The 16,926-nt window shown below is 36.8% G+C and overlaps 1 protein-coding gene across 26 annotated transcripts in view; it reads left to right on the top strand.

Annotated features, from left to right (window-relative positions):
• Nucleotides 1–1,614: 1,614 nt before the first annotated feature.
• The window catches only part of znf740a (zinc finger protein 740a), a 32,304-nt gene continuing 16,992 nt past the window's right edge, over nucleotides 1,615–16,926 (top strand). For 14 of the 26 annotated variants that reach the window (XM_042733564.1, XM_042733584.1, XM_042733579.1 and 11 more), the window contains exons 1-9: nucleotides 1,615–1,765; nucleotides 4,066–4,218; nucleotides 4,399–4,694; nucleotides 7,002–7,148; nucleotides 10,877–11,000; nucleotides 11,212–11,295; nucleotides 12,022–12,105; nucleotides 12,887–12,970; nucleotides 16,573–16,656. In XM_042733564.1, the coding sequence (XP_042589498.1) occupies nucleotides 4,173–4,218; nucleotides 4,399–4,694; nucleotides 7,002–7,148; nucleotides 10,877–11,000; nucleotides 11,212–11,295; nucleotides 12,022–12,105; nucleotides 12,887–12,970; nucleotides 16,573–16,656 (949 nt within the window). In that variant the 5' untranslated portion in view covers nucleotides 1,615–1,765; nucleotides 4,066–4,172. The remainder of the gene's footprint in view (nucleotides 1,766–4,065; nucleotides 4,219–4,398; nucleotides 4,695–7,001; nucleotides 7,149–10,876; nucleotides 11,001–11,211; nucleotides 11,296–12,021; nucleotides 12,106–12,886; nucleotides 12,971–16,572; nucleotides 16,657–16,926) is intronic. The other 12 variants (XM_042733587.1, XM_042733582.1, XM_042733570.1 and 9 more) reach the window with 9 other exon arrangements.

Here is a 16,926-nt window from a genome sequence, read left to right as displayed (position 1 = left end):
ACACTTCCAGGAGGATGGACTGAGGCAGGGCTGTGTGGCCGCTAGCCTGGGGAACGCCAGAGGGTGGGATGGCCTCCTCGTCCTCTGAGACCCCAAGAAGGGCCGCATCATCCTCATCGCCGGAACCGGCCGGTTCGTCGGCGAGCATGAGGTTGCCCGCGAAGATGTCCTCTTCGGGGAATGCGGGATTGGGCTGGTCAGCCCAAACAAGTGAGGAGGAGCCCCGGGAGTCCCCCGGTAGCGCGTCGTCGTCACCGTGTCCCCCATCTGAGTCAGAAAGGCCGAGCTCGGCGCACTGGGTCGCTGCAACTTTAAGACACCGTCATAAAAGCTTTTTGGGCAGCATAAGGCAATGACTGCAATTTTCCGGGTTCTCCAAGGCTTCTTGAGTGTGTTTAAGGCCCAAGCAAACCACGCAGAACGGGTGAAGGTCCTTAGCGGCGATGAGCGCTCCACACGCGGCCGGGCAGGCCCGTGATAGGCTATTCCCCAGAGAAGCGGTAGGTTTAGCGACACACCGGAGAAGAACTCGGCAAAAAATCCGTGGCGGGCAGCCGTGGAAGGAGGAGCAGGTGAAACTGATGAAAGCGCGGGCGGCTCTGAATGTAGAACACAGCAGAAGGCTGAAAAGACGACAGTCACGTCTGGCGGAGGCTGATCAGGCGATATGTCCTCCTGAAGACACGAAAGTGAGCAGCGTAATCCAACCGAACTGTGTCAGTGCAGAGATCGCGAGAAGCGAATGTCAACTGGAGAATAGCAGCGCTGCAGCCGTTATATACCCCTAGGTAAGGGGGCAGGGCCTTACCTGGCATTGGCTGCGCGCTTCTGTCTGTCTAGCTAAACTTGGTGCAATTGGATGCTTCTGCAGAGGTCAGGTACGGATGCCCTTCCCATAGGTGGATCTCGAACACGAGATGATGAAAGAGAACTCATGTTTGAATCATCAGTGACAAATCCTTTACACATGTAAACGTACTTACAGACTGTGAGTCAGAACAGCCGGCACTGTAGTCTTCTCTCCCAGGATCAGGAAACAGTCCTCCATAATGTGTGCTGCACATATCTGAATATTTGGCTTGAACTGTTCTGGAACAGTGTTGTAAATATAACTTAACCACTGATTTCTAGTTGTGTCCTCTTTTGGAAGGCCAAACAAAGTATTTTCACTTTCACAACGAAACGGTGTCTCCACGACATGGCGCCGGCGGCAACAGCAAGAATAAAAGTCAGCCTTATTTCTTTGTGTGGATATTTGGGCGGTATTATGCAAATCTTCCCACATCGTGACATGTGGGGGCGTGTTTAAACGAGGGGTTGTAGTAGGGCGTGGACGAGTCTTAACTTTTATAAAGAATATCTCTTTGGGTTTGAGACTTTAGTCTTTGCAACTTTACAGGTCTTCTTTATGCATCAAGAACTTGTAGCACTCCAAAGAGAAAGAAAAACTTAAAATCGCATCATGACCCCTTTAACTTCTTGACTCCATATTCCCACCTTTTCTACAATAAATTTGCTGCTGTCTTGTTTATTTTATGTTATCTTGTAATCTAAGTTAATTTAATTTTTTAAAATATATAAGGTATTTATTTATTTATTTATTTTTGTGTGTTGCTGTGTTTTTGCCCCAGCACATGAACACTAGTGACGTTGCAGCCAGGTTGCAGCCAGTGTGCGCGTTCTCGTGGAGCTTTTCCGGTGTCGTTTCCTGTGTTTGTAAACTGACCTGAGCTAGAATAAAAGAGTGGAATTGAGCAGTACTAAGGTAAGATTTATGCCCATTACACGTAGAGCTTCGATAGAAATTATTTTTTACTGCTCTTTTATATTTCAGAATGATGTGGTCTTTTGCGCTATTACAGGCCTCGAGAGATAGAGATTTGATTATAGAAAGCTATATGTGCACGAAACACACATGATCGCATTTAAAATAAACTCCAGCTCAGATCAAATCATTCCTGACTGATGCGAGACATGCGGTGACATGTTTAAAGGTTTTTAAATAAACGAAGCTCGACTTAATGAAAGGATTAGGTGTGTTAGCTGAGGATTGTTGTTTCGCGAGGGAGTTAGTGCGAAGACCCGCGCGCAGGGATGCTTTTCTCAGTCTGTCTACGTTTATCACAACATGCATGAATGTATTCGGTGTTTGCTGTTAAACGCATAATTTAAGTTCTCTATCTCTGGCAGTACTTGGTTTTTAGCCTGGCGTCCAACAGGACCCCACTATGGACGTCTCCCAGTAACACACCTCAGTCAACTCCATACTTCATGAAATGCTTTGGATGTGTCAGATAAATGAGCAAGGGTGAGAGAAAAAGATCTGAAACCTCATGTGGTTTGCTGTTTGAAGGGGCTAGACACTGCTGATAATGATTTGTGCGCCCACAAGGATTTTTAGTTGATTGATGTACTGGTCAAACAAGCTTTGACTTAAAATCCTACAAAGATGTTTTTAATTTGTTTAGAATTAATTTAATTCATTTGTATGGGAGTTAACTTTGTATAGCTACTGCTAGTAACCGATATTTAATATTTTTGAAGACTGAAGCATGAATCCTGGAGCATGAATTTGCGAAAATCACTGTAACAGCGCTGTATGGATTGTTGCATTTATAAAATAATGACAATAACAGTATAAGACACTATTTGTCCATAAGTAGTGACATTTTATTAATTATACACATTGTTGAGTTATTCTGTTGCTAGTTAGTTACAGATACATAGCAGTTCCACGCATAAATTGAATTTGTAGTCCAGGGATATGTTCTTTTGCACTTTGCAGGAGCTTCAAAAATGCTTCATCCAATTAAAATTTCAAGTCAGAAATATCCATTTGGTAATTTTCATTTAAGCCAAAGTATACACTGGTATTGATCTAAATATTTAGCGTATGCGTAAGGGGAGATGCATAGCCTTTCAAAGTAGTTCATTTGGTCACATGTGCAAAATCATATGTTCAATGCGCACAAACTAAAAGTGTTGTCTTTGACTAGTGTCTGCGCTTCTTCTCTGTTGTGCCTTAGAGTCGTTGAGATCTTTTAATTTCTTTAAACAAACACTCAAAAATGTGAACATCTATGGTTGCTCGTCAGTATTTTGTTGTTTTCACTGTTCAGTCTCATCTTCGACCGAAACAATGACTTTTGGTTAATCGATTAATCTATCTATTTTTCTGATACGTTAGTTAATCTTACAATGTCTAGTGCTGACTGTAATTGGGAATGCACTTGCATTATTTATTTGCTAAACTTTGCCAACATCGGCTTTGAGCATAAGTCAAGCCAAGTCACCATTATTTATATAGTGCTTTTAACAATACAGATTGTGTCAAAGCAACTGTACAGCATTACTTAGGAAAAAAGTGTGTCAGTAATGCAAATTGACAGCATAAGGTTAGTGCAAATCTACATTGTTTAGTTTCTTGGGTCTGTCTGCGTATAGGTTACAAATTGCAAATGGCAGGAAAGTGGTGTTGCCATACTAGCCATTAGCATCTGCTCTGGGGAGTGTTGAGTCTTTGTGTGAAACATGACAGATAAGGAGGCAATGAAGAATCCCAAGCACTGGTTTCCAACCAAAAGTCTGAACAAATAGTCCGAATAAAAGTCTGTTTTGTAATTTTGAAGTCGTAGCTCAAGGATGTTTTGTTTCGAGGTGCTCCTGTGTTAGCAGTTTTGCTGCGGTAGGCCGTTTCACTTTTACCAGGCATGCAGAGCACCATTTTATTACGTCTCTGTTTAAAGAACTCCCACACTTTGGGATACAGTCTCATTTTCACTATGCCCACTGCCCAGGAGCCATAGCTGCTATCAAATTGGGATGAATGTAAACAGTGAGAAAAACTGAACACAAACTGACATATTTATGTAATCAACATCATCTAAAATTTACGTCACACACAGGCCTAGCAAATTATTTGCAATTTATGGGTTTAAGTGCTGCCTCCAGTGGAGGAAAGCCTGTAATTGTTGTTACTCGACCTGATCAGTCTTACAACACTTGCTGTATTTGCTTTGTGAATGTTTCATGTTTCTACTCTAATTCATCTTTGTCACCGTAAAGAAAAGACATTGCTGCATGATAGAGTTCGATGAGACTTGCGTGACACTTGGTCCAAACTGACGTCTCCTCTACACATCTCGCCTGTCTCTCAAGCGCTGTCCACCACCATGTCACACATACCCGGCAGCTCGGTCCGGGACCACATGAAATGGGTTAGTTCTCTACACGTTTCACACTTCAGGACATGCATGTTATTTTCCTCTATTGGGTTATTAGATTTTGTATTTTCACTTTAATTCTAGCCCCAAATCCATTAGTGCTAATTGATTACCACATAAAGTTTACACTTCCAGCAACAACAGCTCATTCTTTGTCTTGTTGTTGTTTTTTAAGCAGGGCTGTTGGGATGTGAAGCGGTGCTGTCCAGCATGGCTCTGATGCAGGCCAGTTCCATCGCTGCTCCTAAGAAAATGATCTCACCCTTGGGTCCGGCTTCAGGCCACGGTTCAGCCCAGAGGGATGCACAGGACCGTGGGATGCAAGGACACATGGTCTTACCAACGAGCATGACCTGCCCTCCACTGGTTAGGAGACACCTTCAAGCCATTGATTTTAGAGATGCACTGATCGACCAGGAACCAGAATTAGCCAATTTTCTGCATGACCGGCCGGTCAGTCTGCCGATTCCGGTCTGTTTTGACGTTATGCTCACATCCACACATTAATTGTTGTGGAATTTCTTCACTGTGAATGAAGAAGACACAAAGTTCACAATTTGTAATATGTATAGGGCAGCAGTAAACAGTGGGGGAACCACGGGGCTCGATTAACGCTTGTCTGGGACAAGTCAATTTTTTAAGGGGCAAGTGAGGAAGAATTTTACTTGCCTGACCAGACAATTAGCTTGATAAAAACAACAATAAAAAAAAATAACTAGGGAAGCATTGAAACTTGGCCTCCAGTATCTTTCGCACTAGAATGATTCTGATTCTAGTTTTAAATTGTCCTGCCAGATGAGGCTTGCACAGCCTGTCTGATGTGAGAGAGAGAGACTCATAACGAATCATAACAAATGAGTGCAACAGCACACAGGAAGTTGCATACTTCAATAAAAAAAGTTACTTATAACATTACACAACCAAGATGTTTCTCTGAATATTAACACGATTGGAATATTGATTTTATACAATAGTAGTTCAATAAACAAAAAGTTCAAATTAACTGACTTACATATTAGACACAATATTTGTAGACTGTTTTACAAATCTAGTTAGTCAATGATTCAGTGGCCCGTTCATAAAGACAGTCACTTGCCTCATTTCTGAATGAATCAGCCTTGTGAACGAATGTTTGAATGACTGAATGACATATTTAAAAGCATCATAGCATTTTTCACAACATTTCTTATTTGTACGTTCAAAAAACATTAATTTTAAAACATTTATCTTATAAAATTATGCATTTGAAATTTTGTGGTATATATGCTTTTATGGCACCTCAGCTTCATCAAACAGTCTGTGTAAATACATCTAATGCTTCTTCAAATACTGAACTGAATTATTTAAAACAATGTACGGATTTGAAGTGAAAGATGACACATTTAATAAAGTTAGGGGAAAAAAAATTATATTTATAAACATAGTGGGAAATGACAACTGTTTCGTTATATACAGCAGCTCATTTTCAGTTAGTTGTTATTTCTGCCTCTTTCCAGTCACAAAGAACTTTTATTTTGAGAGTTGTTTAGTTGAGAGAACATCTGTAACTTTTGACTGGGGGGACTGTAATGTTTAATCATTTCTTTTATTATGTAAATGTTTTTTGCATTGAAAAAAAGGATTTTTGTTTGTATATGCTGTCAGATATAGTAAAGAAAATCGGTATCGGCAGGTCACACTTACAAAAAAAAATCTGAACGAAATTTGATCAGTCAAGAAAACTGCAATCGGTGCATCTCTAATAGATTTGTGATTAGAGTGGCAAATTAGTCATTTTGGTTAAATTGGATATTTCGTGCCATCTGAAAAAAATTAATTTTCAAGAAACGCCAAAGACCTAGGTTGCTTTGGATGAAAGCTTCTGCTAAATGAATAAATGTGAATGTAGTGTAAGTGATTCTGATTTGGCAGTGTATAATGCATGATTTTCTGTTTTTAAACAGTGATTTTGTTTTAAAAGTGTGTAAAATAAGTATAGATTTAAATTCACTAATGTTGGACATGTCCTACAATGTGACTTTATATTAAGTCTGAAACTAGCATTTTACTAATTATTTTCTTTATTTTGTTAATAATTCCACATGGGTCTTTAATAATTATTTTTTTTAAGTGACATGACACACAGCCTAACCCATCCAAAGTGCGCACACACAGCAGTGAACACACACACACACACCCGGAGCAGTGGGCACAGTGACCAGTGAAACACACACCCACACCAATAATCTCGTATTGGCATCATTTATGCTGCGGTGTCCGGGGAGCAGTTGGGGGTTCGGTGTCTTGCTCAAGGGCACCTCAGTCGTGGTATTGCCGGCCTGAGACTCAAACCCACAACCTTAGGGTTACGAGTCAAATAATCTCATATTGTTTAAAATACTACATTGAATATTGTACTTTTTTACTCTTCTCGCACAGAAGGATCATTTAAAATGAACTGGTAAAGGCAAAAATCAGGTTAGAAATGGAAAAAAATGCTGATCAGTTATAGCACCCAGACAGGATATAGGTTCAAAACCTAAAATGTTGTATCAACTACCCAGTTATTGGTATTGCCTTCTGTTCTAAAAAAAAACAAAACAAAAAAAAACTTGATGTCTGCATATAAGCCTGTAATTATTGGCACAAAATTAAAAACTTAAGAGGCATTCATTCACTTTGTTGGTAAAATATTATTTCAAAAATGTGTTGTATATATTTTATAGTGTTGTATTAAAACGCAGAGGTGGTGTTGTAGGTTTACAAACATTTGTGATTCATGTGTTTGTGTGTCTGTAGCTTCTGCGGAAGGAGGTTGATTTTACAGCTCCCCGATTGCTGGATGAGAAGGAAATGAGACCCAATGAAGACATGCAGCTGAAGAAAAAGAACAGGAAGTCGGGAACACCCTCCAAAGTGAGAGAGCAGGACGGGCAAGCAGGGAAGGTCAGTGTGTGGGGGTGTAGTGTGCCACAGTCCTGTCGGCCACTTATCACACAAAGTTTGTTTGAATACACTGCTTTCTGTGAGACATTTGAGATTTTCAGTGTTACTTGGTCGTATGAGAGGGTTACTGAGAGTATTGTAAAAAAAAATAATAATAATTCTTCCGATGTGACAGTGCAAGCGTTTAAACGGGCTGTTCCTGTATGGTAATGGTGTGTTAGTGGTGTTGTGGGGGAGGAGATGGCTGGTTTTGGTCGGGGGGTGGGGCGGTCTGTAAAGGGAGGGGAACGCTGTAGCACAATAGCTGTTATTGTGTTTTCACAGCACCAGTATCTACTGTGATTTAAAGAGCTTTGTGCTTCTTGTGAAGTTTGGCACTTGGCTAGTTAGTTTAAGTTTTGGTTCTTTTATGTGTGGTATTTATTGTTAGGTTTTTCTGTTGCGTGTGAGTCATGGGTATGCATGTCTTTTTATACTACAGTCATGGCCAAAAATATCGGCACCCTTGGTAAATATGATCAAAGAAGGCTGTTAAAATCGAAATTTTGGTTTGGATTCACTGTCAGTGCTGCGCTTGGTTTGAGCTGCTTTAATTTGCATTTGGGAACGCAGCGTTCGTCATTAAAAATGTTTATAAATATGTTGTTGTTTACAAAGAAGTTTCAGTGTCACATAATCCAGAATTCATTTTAAGAAATTCATTAGAAATCATTCTAAGATGCTGATTTGCTGCTCAAGAAACATTTCTCATTATTATCAGTGTTTTGCTGCTTAATATTTTTGTGGAAACAATGATACCACTCAAACATTTGTATAAGATTTTAAAAAGTTTTTTTTTTAAATGATTAATTTTATTCATCATGCATGAAAGTGATAAAAGTGAGTGAAGACATTTAAAATAATTTCTATTTAATAAATTCATTAGCAGATTTGATTAATATATTTGATAAATGCAAATAAAATGCTGTTCATTTAACTTTATATTTATCAAAAAATCCTGAAAAATAAAGTGCATCATCATTTCCACACAAAATATGAAGCAACAAAATTGTTTTCAACATTGATAATAATCAGAAATGTTTCTAGAGTAAAATAAATTGTAATGATTTTTTAAAGGTCATGTGACACTGAAAACTGAAGTAATGAAGAAAATTCTGCTTTGCATCACAGGAATAACATTTTATATAAAAAACAACAACAACAAAAAAAAAACATTTTATTAAAATTTTAAGAAATTGAAACTTTTTTTGTATTTGTAATAATTTTACAATATTTCTTTTATAGTACTTTATTATAATATATTATTATATTGTTGTCATGGTTATTAAATGCTGCTTTTTATTTTTTATAGGACAGTGTGTATTTAAAAAATATAACATATACATATTAACCTTCTAAAATATACATTCTTAAAAATCATAACAGGCTGCGTGATCATAATAACCTACTACCTCTGTCTCTAGCTGATCACATGTGCCTGATTAGACCTGTTGTACGGTTGGAAGATCCAAACATGGCCCATTATAAGATTTCTAACAGAATCAGTCACTTAGTGATTTTTTTTATCTGTTGGTATTTGATAGAATCCATGATGCCATGTATCTAAACAAGATGTCCAGGACCTCCAGCAGAAATATAGGCCCACAACATCAAAAATACAGCAGTATATTTCATTGTACACATCGAGTACTTTTTTTTTCTGCACTGTGTTCACCAAACCCATCTTGAGTGTTTGCTGCTAAAAAGCTAATTTTTTAGTTTCATCTGATCATAGAAGCCAGTCCCATTTAAAGTTCCAGTCATGTCTGACAACAGAATATGCTGGGGATTGTTTTTGGATGAGATAGGAGAATTTTTCTTTAAACCCTCCCAAACAACATGTGTTGATGTAGCTTCTGTTTGACAATTTTTTGAAGGTTTTCTGAACCAGAGACTATTTTCTACAATTCTCCAGCTGTGACCCTTGGAGAGTCTTTAGCTACTCAAACTCTCCTCCTCACCGTGCATTAGGACGATATAGACACACGTCCTCTTCCAGGCAGTTTTGTAACATTTTTTGTTGGTTGGAAATTCTTAATTATTGCCCTGATGGTGGAAACGGGAATTTTCACTGCTCTAGCTCTTTTCTGAAAGCCACTTAACAACTAATCGCTTGTCCCCTTCAGAGATATTTTACTCATGAGAATTTCTAGGGGTGCCAGATGTGAATTCTAGGGGTGCCAGTAAATTGTCCACTCTTTCTTCTGTCAACTAATCGCTTGTCCCCCCATTTTAAATTCCCGTTGAAGGTCAGATATTTGTGAATTTTTAAAATACAAGATCAAAAGGTAACAATGCAGAATTTCTAGGGGTGCCAATTAGGGATGGTCGATATGGGCTAATTGTCCATCTTTTTATTGCGATAACGAAAAACAGGGAATTGTATTTCATAGAAAAGTATTATCTTTCCTAGTTTTACCCAAAAAAGGGGTGTTGTCCCCCCATTTTTTCATAATTCTTAATATCCAATATGCACAGTAGAAAATGGTCACTGTAGGATTTTGATGTGTAGCTGAATTAGAGAAATATTTAAAATAAAGGATTCAAAGGATGTAAGCAATGCAGATAAAGTATATTTATTACGACATAGCTTTATCACTGTATATGATAACATTGATTTCTGCCTTAGGGGATGCGAAAAAAACCACATCTGATCTTAAGTTATTTGGAAACACATGAAGTTAATATGGAGAAAAAAATGTCAATGTTGCAACAGGTTTTAAACGACTCAACACATAGTATCACCCAGAACATTGAAATGGTCTGTACAGGTTATTGTTCCAGATGAAGGAGCATACGTCCGCATTCATTTTTTCACTCCAGTCCCACAGTTCACGCTAGACTTTATCGTCTTAAGTGGGAGACTATAAATTTTACGGTATAGTCGCAAACGATAAGATATCATCCACACTTGGCCATGTGGAGTTTTAACGTAATATTCACCCAGTATATTTGTGAAACATACTATTTTTAAGCTCACGTGCGAACTATAAAGCCCGTGTCAATGTTTGTATTGTTCATCAGCTGGAAAAAATCATTCTGAATGGTAGTTGGATGGATTCTGATTGGGTGTCAATGTTTGTATTGTTCATCAGCTGGAAAAAATCATTCTGAATGGTTTCTCTGTGCCTTTATAGTTATAGCTGTGGTGTGGACTCTGCTATTCTTTAATATTGAGAACGACTTTTAGAACTATATCTTTATATCATTATCTTTATAGTTATCATCCTTGGTGGAAAGTTAACAGTGTGTGTGTGTGTGTGTGTTTCTTATATAATAAAAGTTAATGAGGTCTAGTTTTGTTTTGTTTCTAACTGGAAAACGTGCTTTTGTGATGTGTGCCTATGATGTATTTAAAGTTGAAAAATAAGATGTATAAAAAAAAATCAGTGACATAGTTTCTTATGTAATAATCATGCAATAGTACTAGGGATACCTTTTTTTAAAAGGTGTTTTTTTTTTTAACAAGGAACATTGTATTCAAAGTTGTGACCTATTTAAGATTATGAGTGAGTACATTTCGGCCTGTTCCTCACACAAAGCTGTTTTGGAGCTTCATAAGATCTGGAATATAGTGTATGGATCATTTTTAAGATAATTCTGTGGTTCTTCTGTTTCCTTTTGAACATTGCAATTTCCAGTCCTTTGAAAAGTGCGATTAAAATGTCTTCCATTCATTTTCCTGGTAGGCGGTTGTGGATGAAAATGGAAATTGTCCACTTTCAAAAGTCCAGAAGAACTTTATCTGTGATCACTGCTACGGGGCTTTCAGGAGTGGGTACCACCTGAAGAGACACATTCTCATTCATACTGGTATGAATATTGCAGCTGTATTGTAAAGAGGTGTACATACTGTATATGCTATACTTATATACTATACGCCACATTAATATGTGCTAAAATTCTATATGGTACAACATACATTTAGGTACAAGAATTATCCCCTTTTTATTCACACATATATTTATCATGTTAGATTGTGATGATTTGTTGGTGTGTTTCACTGTTTTTCACTTTATCACAGGAGAAAAGCCATTTGCATGTGGCGTGTGTGACATGAGATTTATTCAGCGCTACCACTTGGAGCGACACAGCCTCACTCACACTGGTATGACTTGTTCCTGTGCATTTTGATTTTAAATAGTAACTGTTACCTGCACATTTGTCATTTGATAAATGTAAATAATGTGCTTTTAGGGGTAAGATCATTTATTTGTATGTGAGTGATGAATTATTGGGCTTGTATGATTTAAAATCCAAATGTCCAAATAAAGCTGCAAAACATGATCTAAATTTTAGCAGACTTATTTTATTTGTTAAATTCACTCCAATAAGCATTTAATACAAAAACACCCTGATTCACTCCAATAAGCATTTAATATTAATTCAAACTGAGCTGTCGAGTCAGGTGAAGCTTTAGAGTTGCTCTGATATGATGATCATAAGAGACAATAACTGCTCCCCAAGTTATGTGTAACTTTATGTCAGATGGCAATAGAAAGGCCAAAGTTCTGTAGTGCAGTTTTTATGTCAAGTCTTCTCCCTGTACATTTAATGTTTGCAGCTTAGTTAAATGTCTGTTTAATGCCTTCAGACTTGTTTCCAGTGGTGATCAGACACATTTTATCAAACAAAGTTTCATGAACACTGCATGGATCCAAATAAATTGTTTGCATATTACTCTGAAGTAGGCACTAAAGCAAAAATCATGTACTGCATCTTGAGTCAGCTAAACCCTTGTAGGTGTATAACGCTTTTATTTGTTATGAGGACATTTAAGCAAGGTTTAGATTCTGTGTAGACGATCATTGAATTTGCCACTCTGTGCATTTAGGAGTGAAGCCGTATGCTTGTTCCATGTGTGACATGCGGTTTTTCCAACGTTACCACTTGGAGAGGCACAGCCTCACTCATACTGGTATGTGTCGTTACATTGGACATTATTTCTAAAATAATTCTACAATATTTACTTTTTACACTATAGCACTCTTTAAAAATGTAATAGCAAAACTTTGACACAAGCATCATCTTTATTTACATTAACTATAATATCAAAGTCACAATTGTTCCATTTAGGATTTTTTTTTTTCTTTTTCATTATTGTTTTTTTTTAGATGCTGTCTTTGATGTATGGTAAAAATAAAAAAAAAATAAAAAAAAACAACCTGTAAGGTGCTCTCATTAGTCTTTTTAATTATATAAACCTAAAAATGGATACTTATAAACAGAGTTACAGATCATAGTGCGTCTACACAGAACAAAAACCTTTATTATTATTATTATTATTTTAAAGTCTCTTCACACCAAGTAGAATGACACAAGAAATAATTCTAAAATACTTGCAAATATTTTTTTGCTCCAAAGCTATTCACACCATGTTTTAACTCTCTTTTTTCTCCCCCCATAAGCATTTGAGCAATTAGAAAGTTGACCCACTCCAAAAAAAAAAAAAATAAAAATAAAAAAATAATTTGAAATGATGCTAAGAATACAGTACTAGTAATAGGCTTTTAGTCTTATTTGAAATTGTTAGAATAGCATTTAGATAAATATGAATCCATTTAAACAGACTTTTGTTAGCAATACTAGTTAGTAGAAGTACTAGTTAGCAGAACTGCTGTACTTTTAAGTAAGCTGTCATGATGTTGTGCAGAAATACAATTTGAAGACAGTTTATTGATATTTTGTTCTGCGTTTAGGGGTCAAACCATATGCTTGCACCATGTGTGACATGAGATTTTTCCAAAGATACCACCTTCAGCGACACAGCCTCATTCATACGGGTACAAGTCATCTCTTACCCAGTGCGCTGCTGTAACTTTCTGTATTGCTTTTGTTCATTTGACTGACCTTTTCGAACCATGCCGTGTTGCGCTCACTCTGCAGTTCCTTTCTGCTTTGCTGAGCATTCCTGCACATTGTCATGCACATGACCCTTGTTGCCTCTGTTGCCTTTTTAGCATGCTAGATATTGTCTGCATGACGTTTGCTTTGTCTGTGAGGCAATCACAAGTCCCTGTTGAAGCTTCATATTTAATCTTCACAAAAATTGCTTTTCTCTTTCACCTCAGTCTTTGAAAGGAGCCCTGCTGATCTTTGTTCTAACAGCAAATTTTCATGAACAAATGTATGTCATTGTGGTTGGCTTTTGTGCAGTACTGCAGAAGATCTTAAGTTCTGAAGGTGCACGCAAAGTATGGCACCCTTTAACTTATTATGGAAGAATGACAACTTCCTTAGTTTTCTTCCCAAAATTCCATTGATTTTGAGATGTTTGTGCCTTTTTTTTTAACCATGCATTCAAAATCTCAGTGTCCAACCTGGCAATCATAGTTCATGCGGATATCTCATAAGCTCGTTTACAGATTTCATAGTTTTAGGTTAGAAATGGTGCTAATAGGGGTGGGGCGATATATCGCATGTGATTGTCACATTTCGTCAGTAAAGCCGGTTCCCTGATTACCGCTAAATCACCATCACCTGCTTTCAAATGGAGCGGCATTTAATATACAGAGCCGTAGTTAACTGACAAGCTACGCAGTATCGCTTTCATTATCGAAGGCGATTCATCTGCGATTATGAACGCGATATTGCGTAGCTTATCAGTGATCTACGGCTCTGTATATTAAATGCCGCTCCATTTGAAAGCAGGTTATCCAAAGCAGTTATCCAAAGGGTAATCAGTCTTATTATTTAATCCAACTTAGACTAATCTATGCTTTTATGTAACTAAATAATAAAACAAAAGACCAGCCTTAACGAAAAAAATAAATAAATAAATAACTTGTAAGACTAGACTAAACCTTTTCTGTAACCAGCCACAACATTCAAATCTGCATTCGTGCTGATGCTGAAGAGAGAGCAGTTATCATGTTTAGGTATAGAACTTTTTTGTTTGTTTGTTTTTTAACCACACAGTTTAATTTCTGTCTTACAACCATTCATATTATCACCTAAGTAATGGGATAAAAGTATATAGTTAAGAAAAAAAATATGTCTATGGTATACCAATCAAAATAGAGAAAATCACCTTTTGAAAGTAAATGAAATTGTTGCACCACTAGGTGACGACAAGTGAATGGTTAAATTTATTTGTCATTAAATCATCAATTCAAGAGATTAAAAACCACTTGTTTTATTACTGGATGAATCAGCAAAGTAATTATGAGCGAATCATTCAATCTTTCATTCAAACAATCATCTTTTGAAAATAATTAATTCTGATTAATTCAACATATTTAAATAGATTACAGAAGTTATTTTTTTGTCACAACCTCTAGTAAATTTCACATTTGTTTAGTTCCATTTATGGGAGAATCGTGATTGTAAAAAAAAATAAAAAATTATTAATTCCAGATTCTCAGTTTATCCAGAATCGTGCAGCTCTAGTGTATACCATGATCTTCAAATGTTTATTGACATGGTTAACACAGTTGTATGTACAGCGGTCCTGCATGAGAGACAGAAACATGGAGAAGGAGACACAGATCAGGAGGACTAAGGCTGAGTGCTATGATGAGAAGTGTCAGTCAATAGAGATTTTGCTATGTTGTTTATATTGCGATGGGTGAATACAGTTGTGCTCAAAATCATTCATACCCCTGGTATATATGAGGCTGTGAAAGAAGGCTGTGAAAATAAGTTTGCATTGTTTATCCATTTGATCTTTCATTCAAAACATTTTTTAAAAATATTTAAATATTTAATTGAAGGAAAAAAAAGTGGTGCAAAATCACATTATGAAATAAGTATTTTTCTTTAGTACACAAACAATGGCCAAAATTATCAGAACCCCTAGAAATTATGATTAAAACATCTCTGAAGTACATTCCCATTCATATTTGCATGAATTGGCCTCCTTTTTTCACAGGAATATAAATATAAAGTAACACAAAGGCCAAATTCTCTTAATCGTTGATCCCAATAAGTAAAATCAAAGAATATATTTCTGATGTGCAGCAAAAGATTGTTGAACTTCACAAATTAGAAAGTGGCTGTAAGAAAGAGCTAAAGCAACCATCTACCATCAGGGCAATAATTAAGAATTTCCATTCAACAGAAAATGTTACAAATCTGCCTGGAAGAGGATGTGGGTCTATTTTGTCTTAAGGCAAGGTGAGGAGGAAAGTTTTGGGGTCAGAAAGCCCCACGGATTAAAAGTACCCCATGTGTACAATGAAATATACTGGTGTATCTTTAATGTTGTGCGCCTATTTTCTGCCAGAGATCCTGATATCTTGTTCAGATAGATAGCATCATGGATTTTATCAAATACCAACAGATGAAACAATTAAAACCTGACTGTCCATGCTAGGAATCTTGTAATGTGCTGTGGTTGGAACTTCTAACAGGAAAATGATCCACAAACAGACATCAAAATTGTAACAAAAATGGGTCACTGAGAACAAAATCCCAGTTCCCTGACGTGAACCCTATAGAAAATAAATGGGGTGAACTAAAAAGAAGCACCGACATGAACCTGTAAATCTGAAGGGTCTGGAGTGATTCTAGATGAAGGAATGGTCTCTGATCTCTTGTTCTCTAAACTTATCAAACATTATAGGTGTAGACTCAGAGCTGTTATCTTTGCAAAAGGAGGTTGCAGAAAGTATTGAATGAAAGGGTTTGATTAATTGTGGCCAATGTGTGTTAGAGAAAAACATTTATTACATTGAGATTTCCCTCCCATTTTAAATTCTTATTGTCCAATGCAAGGTTAGATTTTTGTAAAAAAAAAAATTAATAAAAGATCAAAAGGATTAATGATACAGATTTATTTTCACATTCTCCTTTGATCCTATTTCCCAAAGGGTATGAATAATTTTTAGCTCAACTGTATACCTGTACAATGCAGGAATGCTTAAAATCTTTGACAAAGCATGCACAAAGTCTCTCACATCTTGGCAAAATTGTCAAAATGCCCATCTTGGCAAGTGTAACTGAAAATGAGTTTAAAATTTAGAGTAGTTTGTGCTAAATTATCGCTTTAAAGCACAGTTCATCCGTATCCTCGATTTATTGTATTAGACATATTGTTTGTAATATATATAAAATAACTTTTTTACTTGCTGAATATTCTATTTCCTTTTGAAAATATGTCAGATTATGGAAGTAAAATGGCTTGAGACATTGTTTCATGCTAACCTTCAAAATGAGTGTTATAGCTGGTAGCCGTTATTAGCACTTGTGTTGTGAGTCAGTGCCCTATTAAGCTGTGCAACTGTATTTCACTTGCTTTTTATGTGCTTGCAAACATCTCTTGCACTCTGTTCTTGTGAAGCATGCGATTTCAGCAATATCTGTCAACAATCAGCTCCTGTATTGACATAAACGTGTTGCATATACATGGTTTAAATCTTATGCATAATTTGCTCTGGTCATCTAGGGGTGAAGCCGTATGCTTGCTCCATGTGTGACAGGCGTTTTTTCCAACGTTACCACCTCCAGAGACACAGCCTCACACATACGGGTATGAGCCGTCTCTCCTTACCCTTTGCATTGTTCTTGACTTGACTACACCAATGCACGGCTTAGCACTGTTGCCAACTTGTCAGTATTTTTCACTATATATATATATATATATTTTTGTTTTTTGTTTTTTTTGGACTGTTGCCTTGGCAATGAAGACATTTTTTTAAAACCTTTTTGAAACTTGGTTTCTACACTAACAAGATTATATATGGGGAACTGGTTGTGAATATGGGAAATGTCCAAATATTTCTTCAAATGTTTCTGGCTC

This window comes from Cyprinus carpio, chromosome B11 (genome assembly GCF_018340385.1).
Source record: "Cyprinus carpio isolate SPL01 chromosome B11, ASM1834038v1, whole genome shotgun sequence".
Taxonomy (NCBI): Eukaryota; Metazoa; Chordata; class Actinopteri; order Cypriniformes; family Cyprinidae; genus Cyprinus; species Cyprinus carpio.
The sequence above is the reverse complement of the archived record's forward strand: the minus strand, read 5'-3'. Positions and strand labels throughout refer to the sequence as shown.